General features: G+C 39.7%; 2 protein-coding genes across 2 annotated transcripts in view; one reads left to right on the plus strand and one right to left on the minus strand.

Moving 5' to 3' along the window:
* The window catches only part of C8H1orf141 (chromosome 8 C1orf141 homolog), a 126,850-nt gene that overhangs the window by 23,718 nt on the left and 82,852 nt on the right, over positions 1 to 20,280 (plus strand). The gene's annotated exons all lie outside the window — the stretch shown is intronic.
* IL23R (interleukin 23 receptor) overlaps positions 17,364 to 20,280 on the minus strand; it is a 46,215-nt gene continuing 43,298 nt past the window's right edge. Inside the window, exons 14-15 of the mRNA XM_039486466.1 lie at positions 18,729 to 18,819; positions 17,364 to 18,002 (exon numbers count right to left, since the gene is read on the minus strand). Coding sequence (XP_039342400.1) covers positions 17,364 to 18,002; positions 18,729 to 18,819 — 730 coding nt within the window. The remainder of the gene's footprint in view (positions 18,003 to 18,728; positions 18,820 to 20,280) is intronic.

The raw sequence follows: 20,280 nt of genomic DNA on the forward strand, positions 1-20,280 counted from the left end.
AGAAAAAGAATTGCTGAAAGGATTTTGCTCAAACATTCACTCGCACCTAATTTTTTTCTTTCTCTAGCGTCATTATATTTTCCTATAACAGGAAAACTTGAAGAGTAGTTTTTATTCTGTGCTTAATCTCATGTGACTTTTTCTTTCCATGTGCTGGAAACCCTTTGCATCATAGTTTCTCCTCTCTCAAACTATGTGTTCCAAAGAGCTTTCTAAGAGTTCATTTTCTGTAATCACATGCTCAGTAATATCTGATAGGACAGACTACAGAACATTAAGGAAAATATAGTCAATTTCTACCTAAAGTTAGCTTTTAAAAAAATTTGCTTGTATATTTGTCCTTGCCGCTTCTCTTTTCAAGATCTGACAACAAGAGGGCACTGTTGATAATGACGTCCCCTTGACTAGCTTGAATTTCATAACACAAGTATTCTCAGGACAGCCATTCAAATGAATGCCCAGACAAAGATGCGTATAAAGTTTGAAGACTCCAAAAGATTAATCTGTGAACTTCAGCTTCCTCAGCACCTCCGTTTACCAAACCCAAAGTAGCGTTAGTTTAAAAAAACCAAAAAAACTGCTGACAATTCACAGCACTGGCTTCTGCGAACGGTGCAGTTTTGGACCACATACATTATGAAAACACAAATTTCCCCAGTTTCATTTTAGGTGTGAATTTTCCCCCCCACTTCTACATGTTCTTATACTGAACACTTAATTTTTCTCTCTTATTTGCAGAGTTCTTTACATTATAGTTGGTTCCAGCATAGTCTTTCTACCATTTGTAAAACAAAGATTCCTACTATTCCCAAAGGACCAGATTCTGACTCCCTTGTTCATGTTGGGGCTCAGTTCATCAATGGGGCAATGTGTGTAGTCCTTTCTATCAGTGGAAAGTGGGTGCAAAATGCTTCCAAATCAGAATAGCGCTCACTTCTCAGAATAATCATTTAAGTGAATGTGTAGCACATTACTATACAAGTAGTGCCATTGGAGTAAGGAGCAGTGAGCAAGGGTATCGGAATCCAGCTTAGTGTTATGGAGTCTGACAAAAAGTCAAACTAGAAATTAAGATGCAATCTCTTTAGCCTTTTAAAAAAAATTACACTTGCTTAAGTAATTAAATCTTTTATTTTTATCTGTGAATTGTGGTAGTGCTGTGGACTAGTACCCCATTGTGCTGGTCACTGTAGAAACCCCACTACCCTTTTCAAGGCTTTATTATATTTGAAATTATTTTTGTTATATCCTATATGCAAATATACTGACAATATACTGAGCTTGTCAAAAAGTGGAGGCACTAGGCAGTCATGAAAGATTAAAGCAAATCTCTTCACAGTGTATTAAATCAGTAAATAGTTGTTTATAAACATGACTGCTGTGTTCATCACCGTAATCTCTGAGCATCATTTTGTTTCTCTACAAAGGATTACGCAGTCCAGTTTTGCAAAGATCAGTACATCATTGAGCAATTTAAAACAGTCTGGTGCAGAACTGGGAGATACTATTCACAGGGCAGTTCAAAGCTGGAGAACAACTTGAGTAGCCACTCCTTCCAATGGGGTTAAGGACTCAATCCTGCAATATGATAAGTATTCTGAAATCCAGCTAATCTGATTTCAATCCAGCTAATCATTTAAGCATCTGGGATTACTTGTGTTCAAAATTAAGCACATTCTTAAACTCTTTTCTAGACTGAGGCCAGAGTGTTCTGCACCTTGTGGAACTGAACCCTGAAAGAAAGAACATTTCTTGCTATGTCTCCCACAAATCTGAGAAAAGACACAATACATCAACTCTATTCCCCTGCCATGCAAACCACTATTCTTTGTATTACCACGTTGTCCAATCCAATTTAGAGAAGTACAAGGAGTGCAGATGGAAGCATGGTCACTTGGGAAACTGTCCCACACTCTGCTTGCAAGTTTGACCTCAACCTACATTTTCTTTTTAATTTTGTATAATATTGTCACACTGTCCCTAGCTATATTTTTCTCGTATCACCATAAATAATTCCTCTCTCTCCATGAAACATTCCAATATTTCTAGACAGTTACCATATTGTCATCACTTACCTAAACTATTAATACTTCTCTTTGAAGTCACTCCTTCCAATCATTTTTCTTCTCTGAATATCCCCCTATTAGTCAATATTGTTCTGGTACCTCATTACCAGAACTGAATGTTCTATTCTAGGAGTGATCACACGCTGGACCATATAGAGAGAGACTCCTGAGGGTGGGTGGCCTTGTTCTTGGCCCTGGGGGTGCTCCCCCTTCCTCTAAACTAAACAGGCAATCTGTTATGTAGCTTCCTCTGTAGAGAGGAGAGCAGCCATCCACCCCAGAGCACCCTTTTTTCCTGCTGCCACTAGCCCTGGCTGCAGCAGCTTGTCTCTCCTCCCCTGTCTCACCGGAGGAGGAGGTTTTTAAAGGTCTCAGGCAGCCTTTAAATGGATGTAGGGATCCCTAATTGACCTGAGGTAATCCCTTCACAATTTATAGGGAAAAGAGTCTTTATCATTCTAGGGCTAATATACCTGCCTTCCAATGCCAAGCAGAGAACAGAAGTATCCTGTTATCTAATGAGAAGTGGAACGTAAAAAAATAAGGAAGTGAAGGATCAAGGCTCCTGTGGAATTATAGATTTGGGCTGACAACAAAGTAGTGTGTCTGACTGATCTTCCCATGGATTATTTGAACCTGAAGTTCATCTTATGAAATGTATAACTGGACTGACTGTGTTTCATTGTGGAAAATGAAACCTTCACAAAGACATACAAGCAATTCTGTGTATTGAGAAGACCACCCTCTTGCAGCTCTCCAGCCTGACTTTGTCACAATTACATGATGTCTCCACTCAAGCAACACAAAAAATGCATTGGCCATATTGCCAAGTGCCATCATGTTGCATTACAAATTCAAGTTTAATTTCACGTTCACTATTATGCCAAGGATCACTACTTTCCAGTATTCTCCCTCCCATTGGATATGTAGTTCAGATTATTTTTCCTCCAGATAATATGTTAGAATGAATCTCTGCAAGTTAGCATACCTTTTTCCCCCAAGCTTTCATTTTGCTATCTTTGTCCATACCTTTAACTTCTTGCCCCTTTTGTGTTATTTTAATGTTCTGTCTGATGTTTGCAATCTCTTACAACTTAGAAGCTGTGCAAATTTCACTATCATGCTGCTATCTTCCTCTTTCAGATAGCTCCTGCCATATTTAACATCCTCATGAACTAACAGTGATTCCCATAGACGCCTATTGCCCTTTGCCTTCAGTAATTCACTCAGTTTTTCTCCATGTGTCGTCATTCGTCTTGTCCCTCCAAATTCTGCTCCTGTTCTTACTCTATAGGCCTTTCCCATGCTTTGGTTTGATGGCAGCCAGAATACCAATAACTCTTTAAGGCCAAGACCATTGGTTGATGTCTTTTGATCAAGAACACAAGTTGAGCGAAGGTCATTAAAACAGCTTGCAGCAGTAACACTGAGTAGCTTACATAATACAAAGTTTATTTAATGTTGAAAATATAGAATAAAGGCAAATAAATTGCTCCCCTCCATATTGCTGTTAAGAGTTATCACAGGCCTCATGGAGTAGCTGGAAAGGCTCTTTATGTTACAGCTTAAATGAAGTGGAAATCAAAGAATCTTGAATCCTCAGGCCATCCATGTCCCCATTTGACCATATGGGCTAGTATCACTCAGCTGCCAGCCCTCATGCTTCTACTCTCACTCCCCCATTTTTTTCCCTAGCAACCTGACTAACCATCATATCCATGGAGACAGGCCTCCAGAGCCCCATGCTAGCGATTCAGTTGTCCAGGCCCTTTGTAGGCCAGTTCTGAGGTGGTTAAACTTTCTTCCTACTGCTTCCCGCAAACACAACCAGCTTCCAAGACTCAAGCTACATCTCCTCACTACATCAACCATTCTATTTAGCTCTGAGTTGAATGATACTATATTGCTCACTTGGTTTGCTTCACAATGCCATACAAATAAACAATAGACACACCGGCAAAGAGCTAACAGCCAGAGTAGAGTTCATCTCAACAATTTTGTTCAGTGCAAGTTAGTTATCCAGCAGTATAAAAAAATTATTTATCTGTGTCAAATATAGTTTCTCCTCAACTGCTCTCCCATCCACCTCAGTACTGAAGCCAAGTTGAATTAACTTTTGAGAGTATGATTTTGTGAGACATTGTAACAATAATCTACTAAAATCCAAATAGCTAACAGCTGTTGGATCTGCTACTTCCCCCCCCCCCCGTCCCCCTTTGTGGTAAGATTTATTCTTTATTACTTCTTAGGTATGTAGATTATATTGGGGAGGGAGCAGTCCAGAAAACCCCCGTGATAGATGATGCTAGTTGTTCATGGTTCTTATGATTCTCTTAATCCTTTGTTTAGTGTTTGCTTGGTTATTTTCTCCTAATATTTGTTCTATTATTTTACTAGACATTACAAGTGATGTTTTCATAGCTTTACAAATGTATTCTTAACATTCAATGAAGCAGGTAAATGTATAAAACCACAGCCATGACTTCTCACATCCTCTTCTAGAAACTACATATTTAGTTTCATTCTCTACTGTTGCATTCAGTCCTCCTAGCCCTGCAAGTACTTAATCCTCAGTAGTGCTAACAAAAAAAAATACTAGAGACTATACTGAATCATATCATTCTAATAAACATTCATGCTCTTCTTGTGTAAGCACTTGAAACTCTGACGTTTTCTGTTGCTTTGTTGTTAGGGTGATTTTGATGAACCAACTGCAGTTTATTTACTGTTTTGCTTTTATGTGTCTGCCTGAACTTTAACCTTTTATCCTTGCCCTCTGAAAGCCAAAAATGCTATGGGTTAGTGCTTCAGCCTCGCTACTTAACATTGTAAAACTTTAGTTTAGTCTTTTAATCCAATTTTTAGTCACTTCAACATACTTACCTGCCGAAAGCTTTATTCTCTGTGACCGGTGAGTTACAGAATAATATTTTGACACCTTTTTATGGTGGTGTATGTCAAAAATACATGCATGGTAAAACTAAGCAATACCAGATTATTAGAAGAATTATTCTATTCTGTTTAGTGTTTTATAACACTGCTACTTGGTTCCTACATAGCACTTGTCATCTGTAGGGCCTAAAGTGTTTTACAAAGGAAGGTAATTATCATTCTCCTAATTTTATAGATGTGAAACTGAGGCACAGTGATTGGCTGAAGGCCACACAGCAGGTTAGTTGCAGATCTGGGAACAGAACCTAAATCTCCTGACATTGGTCTAGTGCCCTATACACTAGTTCACGCTTGCACCTCCTCCTCTACATAGCATCCACACTGTATCTGTTATACATTCAGAAGTGTAAACAATTCTGCAATAAATGATGCATGTTTAATTTAATGGAATAATATTTAATTTTAAAATGCACTTAAAATAAGAGACCAACACAACAACTAAAACAAAATAACAGACTCCATAATCATTACTGTTCTATCGATAACTCATCCCTCTGAGCCTAAAGTTTGTATTTGTCTCAGGAGAATTTCTGATATGCCATATAAAGATCTGACAGGGATGAGTTAAGGATGATATCAAAGCCTTGAGCTTGAATGTTTTTGTTCTTGTGGGTAAAATCCAAAATCTGGGCTCTTAATGGATTACTGTACAGTTTCTTGTATTTATTTTTTTTAATTTTCCTCTCTCTATCTACTGATAGATCCCTCTCATTGAGATTGCATCAAAGCTGTGAGAAACAATTACAGGATTAGCTTAGTTCTTCATTGTATAGAATATGATGCTAAGTTATGCTCATATTTAGATTGAAGGTCATAATAATGTCATGTACTGGCATGATATATTCATGCACCAGTAGGTTTATTATTCAGGAGTTCCTCCACAGCGTGATAAGTATGAATTTTGAGTGGGCCTGTTACCTCGCTTGCGTCTGCACTGACACCAATAGCAGAGGATGTGAGGCCACAGCTTTTGTGCATCATAAAAGGCAACATCAGCGTGAGAAGCTCTCCCACACCATATTCTGACACCAGCCGTTCCTCTGCACTATGCACAGAAAGAGGATGCCTGGCTGTCATGAAATGGCAGATAAAGATTTTGCTCAGTGGTAGGATGCATGCAGCAGCAGCACAAACATTTCTACTAGGGCTGTCGATTAATCGCAGTTAACTCACGCGATTAACTCAAAAAAATTAATTGCGATTAATCGCACTGTTAAGCAATAGAATACCAATTGAAATGTATTAAATATTTTTGAATGTTTTTCTACATTTTCAGATATATTGATTTCCATTACAACACAGAATACAAAGTGTACAGTGCTCACTTCATATTATTTTTTTATTACAAATATTTGCACTGTAAAAATGCTAAAAGAAATAGTGTATTTCAGTTCACCTCATACAAGTACTCTTTATCGTGAGTGTAACTTACATATGTAGAATTATGTACAAAAAATAACTGCATTCAAAAATAAAATAATGTAAAACTTTAGAGCCTACCAGTCCACTCAATCCTACTTCAGCCAATCGCTCAGACAAACAAGTTTGGTTACAATTTGCAGGAGATAATGCTGCCTGCTTTTTGTTTACTGTGTCACCTGAAAGTGAGAACAGCCATTTGCATGGCACTATTGTAGCTGGTGTTGCAAGGTATTTAGTGCCAGATATACTAAACATTCGTATACCCCCCTCATGCTTCAGCTACCATTACAGAGGACATGCTTCCATGCTGACGATGCACGTTAATTAAATTTGTGACTGAACTCCTTGGAGAACTGTATGTCTCCTGTTCTGTTTTACCCACATGCTGTCATATATTTCATGTTATAGCAATCTCAGATGATGACCCAGCACATGTTCATTTTAAGAACACTTTCACAGCAGATTTGACAAAATGCAAAGAAGGTACCAATCTGAGATTTCTAAAAATAGCTACAGCACTTGACCCAAGGTTTAAGAATCCGAAGTGCCATCCAAAATCTGAGAGGGACGAGGTGTGGAACATGCTTTCAGAAGTCTTAAAAGAGCAACACTCAGATGCAGAAACTACAAAACCCAAACCACCAAAAAAGAAAATGAATCTTCTGCTGGTGGCATCTGACTCAATGATGAACATGTGTTGGTCCTCATTGTTTTGGGTTGTTATTGAGCAGAACTAGTCATCAGCATGGATTCATGTCCTCTGGAATGGTGGTATTCTATTATTGTTTATCAGTGTGATTAATCACGATTAATTTTTTTTAATAGCTGGACAGCCCTACTTTCTACACCTATGTTTGAACTCTGCACTATCATGTGAGGTCAGCTAAATCCTACTGATGTGCCAGAGCTCAGTCATGCATTCTAGAGCAGCCAGTACATATCTTCCACTGTCCCTGGAGTGGCGGGAGGGAAGATGTTGAAAGACCGAAGTACCAAAAAAAAGCCCTCAAGTTTGTAAACTTATCCAGGAAGTACTAGTAGCAAACCAAAAACAGATTCTATGGAGCAAGTAGTGACATATAGCTCGTTAACACTTGGTGTATTAATTCATCATTTTTTCCTGATGCACTAAATGGCTCTATAGCTATAAAAGTATTTCTGAAGAGCAATGACTACTGCAGGGTTTAGGTGAAGGAACCCTTCCCCATAAAGTCACAGGTTGAATTCTAACCTATGTTGGTTATAGATTGTAATGACTTTCAACTAACAGCAATGTGGTGTCCTGCATGAAGTTAGCAAATGTTCTTCATCCAATAACATGTTCATACATTAAAATCACCCTCACAATGGGCAATGATCAGAAGACTTAATGAGCGTCTCAGCAGGGAAGTCCAGGACTGAAGGAGTATGGACACTGAACTATCCTCTTGCCCCTACAGGTCACTTCATGTCAGAGTTGAGATTTATTGCTGGGGAATTAAGACCGTAACAGTGGCCATGTTTTACCTGTTTTTTGACTAAATCTAGAACTTCAGTCCCCTGGGCTGTTGATCTGGGATCTCTCATGAGTAATATATTAACGTCAAGATTTAAGCAATTTTTTTTAACGATCAAACTATCTACAAGATCACTAACTTCTGCGCTTTTGGGTTTGTTGTAGTTTCTGTTAGGGAAGTCAGTATCTGTACTATTTAGTAGGGAATCAGGTTTGGCAGGACACTTCAATTATAACTACATGAGTTATCAGTTCAATCAAAGTGTGCATAAGTTGATGGAAATAGCTCTGTCATATTGGGAACACTCAGAGACTTAACACACGCAGTGGCATATTTGGTCTCATTCTAACAATACACCCGTGTATATATAGTTGCTGTCATTCTAACACAATATCTAGCCCTGCAACATCCTATGAATGCATGGAAGGGATAGAAAGCAATTAATTTTGCCCTGTACTATGATACAAAAATGAGTAGAGGACACTGTGAAACTGAAAGGCAGTGCGTTTAGAAAAAATAAAATAAAATTCTCCAACATCCAAGTTATAAGTAACCCATGGAACAGGCTGCTGCAAGATAAATTTGAGACAAATGGCTTATATATAATTTAAGAGGATTAGATATTTCTCTGACTCAGAATACAAGCTGGTTTTCAGGGTCCTCTAAAACCTAAAATATAATGCACATTTGAAATGTAATTCTGATCATTCCATCACAAAAAGATCCAGCAGAATTTGAAAGGACTGAGACAGGATGAAAAGAAGAGGCATGGAAAGACTTCTACATGAGGAAAGACTGAAAAGATTAAGCTGGTTTAATTTAGAGAGATTAGTAAAAGGGGACATGACAGAGGAATGTAAAATAACGAATGATATACAGAAGATGAATCAAGCCTTTCTATTTATCCTTTCTCCCAATAAGAAGAATAAGGAAACACTCAATGAAATTGAAAAGCAGTTTAAAACTGCTAAATGGAAATAGTTTTAGACCATTCATAATAATCTGTAGAGCTCATTGCCACACTCATAAGTAAAATGTGGAATCCATTACCACAAGATATCAGAGCATAGCAGAATTCCAAAAGGATTAGACAGATGGGAAATGAGAACATCCATTATCACATTAGATAGCATAACATATTTTTAGAAGGAATATAAACTCTCATCCTTTAGGGCATGAGCCATCCATTAACTGGTGTGGGGGTTAAAAAGAAACTTCATCATAAGCTTGTTGTTCCACATTGTATCAGGCTTCTCACTTATTCCATAATTGTCTGAATTAGTGATGTAGAAGTGGATAAGCTAACCTAACCAAAACTCCATATTCCCCAAACGAGAAGTGGGTAAACTCAGTTTAACCTAGACCACACTACTGCCCTGACACATCTAGTATGGTTACTGTCAGTCCACATACTGGATTAGATGGCTAGGTGCTATGCATAATCAAAAGAAGGCACAATCCCTGGGCCAAAGAGCTCAGAAAGGGCAAAACAGATAGATAAGGAAGAAGACATGCATACAGAATGTATTTCCCAGATCTGAAGAAGAAATCTGTGTAAAATGGAAAGTTTGTCTCTTGCTCCAATAAAGATATTACCCCATCCATCTTATCTTTCTACATACAACAAAGTTGAATGGAGTTGTGCTTAAGATATCCTGTTGCTGGTGATTTGCACTGTGAATGAATGGGGTTTGTGACATGTATTTGAAATATTTGTTTTCTTCATATACCTGTCAAAACACAGATCATCCATTCCATCCCTGGAGATGGAGCAATTTCTTAGTCAAACGCAGGACAAAACTGTGCCCAGTGCCTGTTTGTAACCAACACCATATTTTGAGTTGCACCCATTCAACTACGAGGAAAGAAGATCTGGGTTCAAGTGTAGGGGCCCTGTTCTGCATGACTGGGAGTGAAATCCTGAACCCACTGAAGTCACTGGGAGTTTTGTCATTGACTTCAATGGGGCCAGGATTTCATCCCAGGTATTTGGAGTACAAAAGGAATGCAGGATCAGACCCTTCTGGTTTGTCAAAGACCACAATGAAACATTTCCACGTTGTGCAGGTTCCTCTGCGTTTCTTGTTCATGTAGTGTCTTGAACTGAAATGTCAGGATGTGGACAAGAAAAGGGTTTATTAACTTCCACATCTCACATTTTGGGTGGTGTGGCTGCTCTCTTACAATTTCCTTCCTGCACAAGTAACGATCACTACTTTTAGACTAATGTGCATGCTAGAAAAACACTTACGCTTAGAGACAATTTGCAGCTTCTAAAATACCACCACAACCTCCGGGTTAAAAAACTTACCTGGTAATAGAGTACTCTGTAAATTAAGTAGAACGGTGACAGATTTCATGGATCCAACTAGCACACCGCACATTACTAGGAAGCAGCCACAAATAGTCCACAACTATCTCGGCTCAAAAGCCAAGGACAAGTAATCAGGAAGATCAGTCATCAGTTATTTGAGAAGAGCTTACAGAGCCTCACACCATTTGAGAAAAGCCTGTAGAGTACTAGCACAATTGGGTTCGCTGTCCATGACTGGGGCTTTTAGGTGCCACCACAATGAAAAATAAATAGTAGTAATTAATATTTAAGTGCCATGTTTCTCGATAGCTTGGTATGGATATTATAATTTATCTAAACCTTAAGATTATTAATACACTCATACAAAACCAGTATTTGTTTCCTTTTAATAGTTTACATTTCAGCTTGGTTGTAGGCATTCAGAGGTAACACTTCCTTTTAATATTATTATTAGCTTCATCATTACACAGGGAGAGAGGGATAGGCCCTACAATTTGTGTATCCAATTAAGCCATTTATATACAGTATCCTCTATGATTCCAAGTACATCAGAGACACCTGTATAAGCTTCTTTGTCACATAGTAAAAAGAATGTGCCCAAGGTTACTATTTAAGTAGAACTAGCCAAACAGGCTTGTACTTCCTATGAATAAAAAAAGCGTGCCCAAAATACAACCAAAAGGAACAAATGCATCTTATGGTGACCCCCACCTTCTCCCTTTTATGAAGGTTGAGGACAATGCTTGGTCTTCTGCAGAATTTTATTTTTAGTCAACTAAAGCAACCAACAAATTGTATGAATGTACTCATAAAAATTGGTGTACAACCAAAGGTTTTGGCTCTGACCATTTTTATTTTTAATAAAAATGAAAAAGTCCATATGCAAATAAGATTGGGCCCTGGGCTCCTGACAAGCTGCTAATGTCACTCTTGGTGTCTTTTGGGCATCATATGGAAGTAATCTAGGTATCTCAGAAGCCAAGCTTGCTGCATTGACATCAACAGGTGTCTTGCCATGTTCTTCAACTGGAGCAGGATTGAGCATGTATTTGCAAACAATATAAACTAGATACTAAAATATCATCAGAGCTGAAAATTATCTTAGGACTTGAGAGAGCCTAAAGATCTCCCCTCCCCACCCAGATTGTGTAATAGCAGCAAGCCAAAGCCTATAGCCCTTATTCAGACCTTAATTGTAAAGCTTGCACTGAAGGCAATGGGCCTGATTCTCATCACACTCACTTTATAACTCCACTGACTTCTTCATTAGGCTTAATTATGTTTTCATTTCCACTGGGGTAAATTGAGATTAACCCCGCTGAGGTTGCACTGGTGTAAACGAGAAGAATCCAGCTCTGTAAGTCTTTTAGTCTCATTGCTTTATGGTAATAATTATAAAGCAACTGCAGTAACTGTACTAGAAAGGACATGCGAAATTTGTGTTTACATAGAATCACTCGGGTTCAGATTCTGATACTATAACTCAAGCTGAAGTGCACATTTGAAGACAATCCAACTACTCATGGGGTATTCAACTATTCAACCCAAGTAACGATATCAGAATCTGGATCTTGAGGAAAAAACTGAAATTCAGGCCATGTCTTTACTACAAAAGTAGGCGGACACAAGTTATGTTGGCATAAAGCAGACACAGTTAGTATATTGCTCATGCATGTGCATACTTAGGTCCTTGCAGCAGCACAGCTCATGAGGTGTCCTTGTGTCAATTCACAGTGAGGTGCAGGGATAGATGTCCCATTGTGCTAGTCACCATTGTCCTGTGCACTGAAATTTGGGCAATGCATAGTAGAGTGGAAACAAGCAGCACAGTGACTACTGGGAGCTAGGGGTCAAGTTCCCAGCATGCAACTTTTGCCATCCCATACTAGCATTCAAATCATATCCCATAATTTTTATGCCTTTTTTTAATATCCCGCAAACCCATGTGGTACTATTCAGTGTCAGCCATCTCTGACAGAAGCATGGAGCCCACACAGCTCTGTACTATTGTCATGACTGTTGCAAATACAGGACGCACAAGTCTCCAGTATTATCAGAGCTGCAGGAAGAAGTGAAACAGGGGACCCGACGATTTCTTCAAGAACAGATTTCTGAGTAACATAGCAAAATATAATTCAAGGATGTTGGTGTCATTCACAGAAAAACTTCAGATGGTGGATCGCTGCTTCTGGGCAAGAAACAAGCACTGACTGGTGGGATTGCATCATGATGAGCAGTAGCTGCAGAATTTTCAGATACACAAAGCTATATTCCTGGATCTGTGTGCACTGGCCAGTCCTCCAGCGCATGGACACCAGAATGATAGTTGTGTTGACAGTTGAGATGCAAGTGGTGATCACATTCTGGAAGCTTGCAACACTGGATTGCTATTGGTCAGTCTGAAATCATTTTGAATTTGGAAAATCCACGGTTGGGGCAGTTGTCATGTTTCTTGGGTCATTAATTGTGTCCTGCTACACAAAACCAGGGTTCTTGGCAATGTACAAGTTACAGAGGATGGATTTGCAACAATGGGGTTCCCAAACTGCAGTGAGGTGACAGATGGCATGCACATCCTTAGTTTGGCACCAGACAAACCTTGCAACAGAGTACATTAGCAGCATGGGCTACTGTTCTATGGTTTATGTAAGCCGTGGCAGATCACCTGTGCACTGGTCTGGAAAGGTACATGATTCTTGCACCTTTAAGAACACAGGACTGTTCAGAAAGCTGCAACCAGGGACATTCTTTCCTGACTGGCCAATTACCATTAGTGATGTTGAAATGCCAGTAGTGAGCCAGGGAGACCCAGCCAACACGTTGGTTCCCTGGCACATGAAGCTGTACATCGGCCACGTCAACAGCACCAAGAAAAAATTCAATTACATGCTCAGCAGGTGCAAAATGACTGGTCAATGTACTTATGGATTGGTTCTCGTGAGAAAAATATCCCAGTGGTTATAGCTGCCCGCTGTGTCCTATGTAATATCTGTGAGGCCAAGGAGGAAAAGTTGGTGCCAGGTAGTGGGGAGTGGCTGTCTGCTGAGTTTGACAAGCCAAACAAAAAGGCCATTAGAAAAGCTCAATGTGGAGCGGTGACCTGAGGTGCCTAGGGCCAGGGTCAATGGGGGGGAGGAGGGAAGGAGGGCCATTTGGGTTGGTCCTCAAGCTCAAAGGGGGCCTCAAATTTAGGCACTTGTTAATTTTTTGGCATTTGATAAGTTTTGCAACTTATTTTTATGCACATTCCTATCAGACCAAAATGTGACACGCTCTCTCAGCTTAGAGCTGCAAATTTAAGCAAATAAGAGATGTGATTTGGTAAAAGATGTAATTTTTTTAACTGATATAGATTGTCATTAAAGAATTAAAAATGTTCATAAATATTAAAAATATATCAGTTCTGATGGCACAAGATTAGACTGTGATGAATGTGTCCTCTCCGATCAGCTGATTATATAAACAAACCACTACTAGTGGCTGACACTGGATCAAATGTGTGTTAAAAGGTAGAGAATTGTTACATTTTAGTGTCTTTATAGTTTTACATCTAGTTGACTAAGGAATTATTTATGTGTGAAAATTTCTCATTATCTTCATATCCTAGCTAAAAGAGGTGACTGGTTGGTTGGTTGAGCCCTAGCTTGGCAATCATCATAGGCTTTTGTAGTCTATAGGTCCAGATTCAAGGTGAAAATTTGTGAGGACAGTCTTGTACAGTGAGTTTCATGAGGACACACGTTTGAAATTTTTGCACATTATCTCTGTCTGTATCTGTGTCTGTTACTATATATGTGCCATCCCTTTGTCTTCAGCTCAGCCTGTTATATTATACCTTGCGTGCCTGAGTTTTGATTCAATGATAAGGATGATGTCTGACTGTTTCCTTTTGTGGTCTTAATTAGTATTTCTTCATTTTAGGTCTTTTCAGCATTTGTGTACATGTTTACAGTAGAAGATTTCAAGTGTAGATAAACTACTTATTTACAGCAGAATATTTCAAGTGTGGATAGGCTACATATTGACCAGATAGATCACTATGAAGAGGAGATTTGAAAGCGGTGCAAGCAAGAGATGGTGAAAACAAGTGAGTGAAGCAGCAGCTAAGAGCTCAAAGCCACTAACTTCATTTCTCAAACCACTGGAAAACACGCCTTACCCAACAAACAATGCTACAGATATTGAAAACTCCGCAACTGCAACAGGTGATATTTCGATGCCAATACCTGAACATGAGGACAGTCATCAATAAGGAGATGTGCCAACAGTAACAGATGCAGCAGAAGATCCTTGTACGATCAAGAAACTCAACAGCAACAGGAAGATGTAAATCTTGCGCAGCAAGAGCAATTCATGAGTACTACAGGGTTGACTGTGGAATTATTGACAAACAATGCTGCCCAAGTGTAGTCTTTTCTTCAGATTAGTTGTTTTGAAATTCTAAGTAACATTCCATGAGATGCTGATAATCATGCTTTCCCTACTTGTCTGCTGACAAAAACTCTTCCAAATGGTGAGACCTGCACAAGAGATTGGTTATGCTGGAGTACGGAAAAACTTTGTACTGTGCACCCTGCTTCATTTTGAACAAAAGTGCTGCAAATGCATCAGTTCTCTCTGATCAATCAGGATGGAGCATCCACAGAGGTTGGAGGAAGTTGAAAGGCTGAATACCATCACATGAGAGTTCAATGTCACACAAAGAAAACTATGTTGCATGGAAATCAGCCAGTAGGGCAGCATCAGCTGAAAGTTCAGTTTTACACAGGGTCCTGGCTGCTGACCCCGCGCCCGCCACTAGCTGTGGCCCCAGCCTCAGCCCCCTTACCCATGTCTGGGTCCCCCCCTTCTCAGAGACATAGCCCTGCTCCTGGCCCCAGCTCTGGGGGGAGGGGAGTGGACAGGGGCGCAAGGAGGCTGGCTTTCATCACCCCCACTATTAAAAATTATTTTCCAGCACCACTGCAAAAAGGTTGAGAAACACTGCTAGAGGATTAGTAGGGTTGACGTAGGTCATGCAATGTCTACACTCACTCTGCATCAACCTCAGTACATCAACCAGGACTCAAGGCTGTCCAGGGAGGTCCTGTTACTGCATCACCAGAATGGGGCACTTATGTCAGTGGGAGACAAACTTGAGTGTAGACACATGCATGAATTGGTTGATGCAAGGCAGCTGTCATCAACCTAATTTTGTAGTGTGGACCAGGCCTCAGGATAATATTTTAAAACAACCCCATAGGTGGAGCTAGACATCTCACAAGTAACATGTTTTTGTAGCAGGATGGTTTAGGATGTGAGTAGCTGGATGGCTAAAAACCTTAATATAACAATGATAAGCCAGCAGTGTATTTAAATAGTGGATGATGTTTGTAGGTCCATACCTGGTGCTTAACAAAGACTTTTATTTTAATTACAGGTGTTAAAATATTATTCTTATTTTATTATTTGTATTGCAATAGCACCTAGGAGCTCTAGTCATGGAGCAGGACCCCATTGTACAAGGTGCTGTAGAAACACAGAACCAAATGAAGGTCCCTTTGCAGGGCCGGCTTCAGCTTTTTTGCTGCCCCAAGCGGTGAAGCGGGAGGAGAAAAAAAAAAGCTGGTCAGCGGCACTTCAGTGGCAGCTCATTCAGGCTGCTCCAATCTTCGGTGGCAATTTGGCGGTGAGTCCTTCACTCCCTCTCTTCCTCTTTGGTGGCACTTCAGCGGCAGCTCAAAGAGGAAGAGAGGGACTGAGGGACCCGCCGTTGCCAAAGACCAGGATGTGCCGCCCTTTTCCATTGGCTGCCCCAAGCACTTGCTTCCTTCGCTGGTGCCTGGAGCTGGCCCTGTCCCTGTGCCAAAGAGCTGACAGTGAAAGAAACCCTATTAGGAAAGTAAACGTTTCCAAGTCAGTTTTTGAATGGGCTGCTGAAAGTTTGATATAAAAACTTGACATTTTCTATTAATTACAAAATTATTTGAAGTTCTGTGGAATTACTCTTTTAAAGAATTTATTTAAACTCCCTTTACTGTCATGTCTAGGTCTCTAAAACACATGTCAATTAGTTTGCTTTTTGAAAAGTTTTGACTCGCCATGTGAAATAAAAATATTAAACACAATGATACAACCCTTTCTCATTTAAAGTTTCAGAATGCCTAGGGAAAACTGTGTGATACCTCTAAAAGCACAGGCTGAATTTTCCATGATAGCAGTCCAGGCCATCCTCATAGGTACATATCGGAAAAGAGAGGCCTGGCTTTTCATTATCTTGATTTCAACAAAACTGTATTCCCTGTAACATACCTAATGCAGGTTCTCATTGCCATGTTGCAGGTCACTCAGAACACTGATGCTGGACTAAAAGAAAATAATTGATGAAGAAGTGAGAAGTTGGCGGGGGCGTGGAGGGGAGGTGATGGTGGTAAATCAGTAACATTGTTCCCATTAACTTAGTATGAAGGAGTTGTTTTGTGGCAAGTCTAGAAAGATGTTTTAAGGCAACTGGGCAGGGCAAGGTGTGCTGAAGGGTAGTTCTTCTATTCTTATTACAGGATGGAAGTGACAATTAAATATCCATTTTCAGTTGTATGGAAAAGATTGTGTTTTCAGCCTCCAGGCTTGTATTATACAATATATAAAAATAATCTTAAATGTAGTGCCTTTAAATCCCTAAGGATCCCAAGATATTTTACGAACTTCAGCTAATACATATAGGGATAATTTTATCCTTCACTAAAATACAACGAGCTCTTGAGTGAAACATATCTATTGCAACTATTTAACAAGAGAAATGACTTAAGATTTAGGATAGGAGAAGAATTCTATATCCAGTTAGAACTGCAAGGAGTATTGAAGCAGGCGGGATATAATCCCCTAAGTTTGAATTCATCTAGGGCACCTGATTTATATACTTACTCTTCTGAAAAGCCAAGGGAATTTAATGACTACAAATGATTAGTGACTTAAGGACCCAAAGCATTTTATCTCATCCGAAAGTCTTTTGATTCAACTTAAGAAAATGAACTTCAGATTTTGAATTAGGTTTCCAGTTCTGATTCTTGAAAATTCAGAGAGATAGATGTATCACGGCCATAAAATAGTATTATTTCTTTATTACAATTATTTCTATTGAAATAGTTTTCCAACAGTTTGTGGAAAGTAGGACTTTATACCTATGGATCCTTCAGTCACAGCTCCTAAGCAAGAGACCAACTCATCTGGAACTAATGTCTGCTCTTGAACATTTTCAGTGGACGGTGGACTTTTCCACTGGTTTTCCAAAAGTGTATTAGGTTCCTCATCTGTTGTACTGAAAGTGTTGCTCTGTCCACTTCTGTTGTTTAAAATGAGGTTAATCTTGTCAAGTAAAAATGTATTGCTCCCAGTTCCTTCAGCATTCCACAAGAAAGTAATAGGACTTGTATAATCTTTTAAGAAAACATTTGTATCTTGGCTTGAGAGGTATGTGTTTGGATCCAGTGCTTGGGACTGTGCTTCGTAAGTATTACTAAGTATGTTTCCCAATGGGCTTCTGTTGGAAACCTGGGGCTTATAGCCATTGTTCTGCTCAGTGACTAGAGTGCTGACAAACAGTGAGTTTTGGGAGATGGCCATATGCTCAGTGGCCACTTTTCTGTTTCCCTTTTTGGTGTCTGTGGTCTTGCACTCCTCCTGCAGTGATGTCTCTAGTACTTCCGTAACAACTGGATCATCATTATCCAAGAACAACTGGTTGGAATTGCAACTCATTAACTCACTTTTTTCCTGAAAAAATAAAATAAAATTAACAAATAGACAATATTTTGTAAATGGTAAAAGTGTCACTGCTGTTTCCTAAGAAAGAGACTGGAGTGCAGATTCAAAATCCTACTCATTTCACCTATCCTTCCTGTTCTCCCTTTCGGTCCCTTTGTTAGCATGTTACACCATCATTTAACCACCTTCTGCAAAGGGAACTAGAGGGGAGGAGGAAAGGGAACAGGTGAGTGTGCCTGAATATTTTTCAACACACTTCAGGGCCAGTCCTGATTGTAGTGCTATTATTTAATACTTAGGCTGCAGTAGAGTCTCCAGATCTCAACCAGGTTGGACCTGATGGTGCTAGGCACTGTACACGCACACACAGACGACGACAGTTCCTGCCCCAAAGAGCTTGCAATCTGATTTCCAGAGCCACTCCAGAATGTCACTGTGCTTGCTATGGAATCATGGTGAGCCATGACCCATAACTACAGCATAACCTGTTCCAGATAGATTCATAGATTCCAAAACCAGAAGGGATTATTGTCATAAACGAATCTGACCACCTATTAACACAGACCATAGTAATTCCCTGAATTATTTCCTGATTGAACCAGAGCATATCTGTCAGAGAGAGAAGATTTCTCTCACTTTGGGCTGCATTTATTTGACATGGCTTTTTGCATGTGGAGTTAAATTTGATCTGTATAGAAAAATGAAAACAATTGGGATGTTGTTTTGAGTAGTTACCTGGAGTGACTTTACCACACTGCTGTTTTCCACATTAGGAAAATCTTCAGTCAGCCATTTTGGTGTCAATGATGCAAGTGCTGTGCTAATTCTTACATAAAATAAAATAAGGAAAAAGTTAGTGTATTATATTAGTCGTTTAACAGGGTAAAATTGCCTCTGGACAAAGTGGCAATATGAGACTTATGCACAACTTATGTCTCACTTCAGTGGCAGATAGGCCTTGTATTTGCCCTCTGCCCAAGGGTGACATTTACCCTAGGAGTATTAAAGGCTCATTTACTTACAGGAATGTGATATAAATAATGGCATGCTGTGAATTCTCAGAATTACTTTGAAAATTGAATCCCATTTTTACTGTAAAAATAGTGTTGAAACCTCCTGGCAAATTTCCCTTGATTTCAATTTAAGTGCCCAATTGAGCTCCCTTTTCTCAGATCGAGTTCCCATAGAAGTCAGAGGAAAGGTAAACGCTGAACAGGGCTCTTTGGGAACATGAAAGTAGCTTGGTAGATGCACACAAGTGAGTCAGGGCTTGATCCTGAAAGCCTTCCATATGTAGAATTCCTAGGGAAACCATGGAGAGCGCCATTTGCAGATTACTTGTGGGATTGAGCCAGAGTATATAGCTTGAATCCCACACATTTCCTAATACTATGAATCAGTTCAATGCTAACAGACTGACTGAGCTTGAGGGATGGGGTAGGTTGAGTCTGGCTTCACCCCTGGGAAGGGGACAGGCTCTGGAAATTGCATAATACTTACTCTGGTCTTATGCTAGGTGGCTACTACTGAGGATCTAGTATCCTCAGATTCAGCCTTTGCAGCTGTGTAGCCTCCAAGGCTGATGGTGCTTCCATGAATCAGAAACCACAGAAGCCATTTTAGTTTGGCCCAAGCCCTCGTGCAAAATGTATAGGTTTAAATTTACAGTGTTGCCAGCTGTCAAACTGGAAAAAAACAGCATATGTTAAGAGGAAGAGGATGCATATATTTCCTGATCTGTTGAGATTGGCTCAGGCACATGGTCAGAAAAACTGTGGTATTGAAACTTGACTTTCTTACAATCAAAGCTGCTCTGTAACCTACACAAAAGAAAATTACTTACAAGAAACTTTAAGTGAGCCAAACTTCCATTGATCTCAGTGTGTGGTACAGTGTTCCTGAGGGAGTAGGGAGTCTCTGGTTTCAATTAAATGCTTTTATTTAACAGGTGCATCAATGGCAGAATAGATGAAACCTGATTCTGATTCTGTGTCTGGTTCAGAGAACCAGATTTAGTTGGGGATTGGTCCTGCTTTGAACAGGGGGTTGGACTAGATGACCTCCTGAGGTCCCATCCAAACCTGATATTCTATGAACCCCTTAACACCATCTGTCCACATATTTCTCTTAAGCCTACTTTGTGTTATGCCATCCTTTGGATCATGCAGGTTAACTCCATATGCAGGTTAATCCACATTAGGAAAATCTTCAATCAGCGATTTTGGTGTCTATGCCTCAGGAGTCTGCTTGCCCAAGAACCACAGCATTTCATTCAAGTTTCCTGTAC

Source organism: Mauremys reevesii, linkage group 8 (assembly GCF_016161935.1).
Source record: "Mauremys reevesii isolate NIE-2019 linkage group 8, ASM1616193v1, whole genome shotgun sequence".
NCBI lineage: Eukaryota > Metazoa > Chordata > Testudines > Geoemydidae > Mauremys > Mauremys reevesii.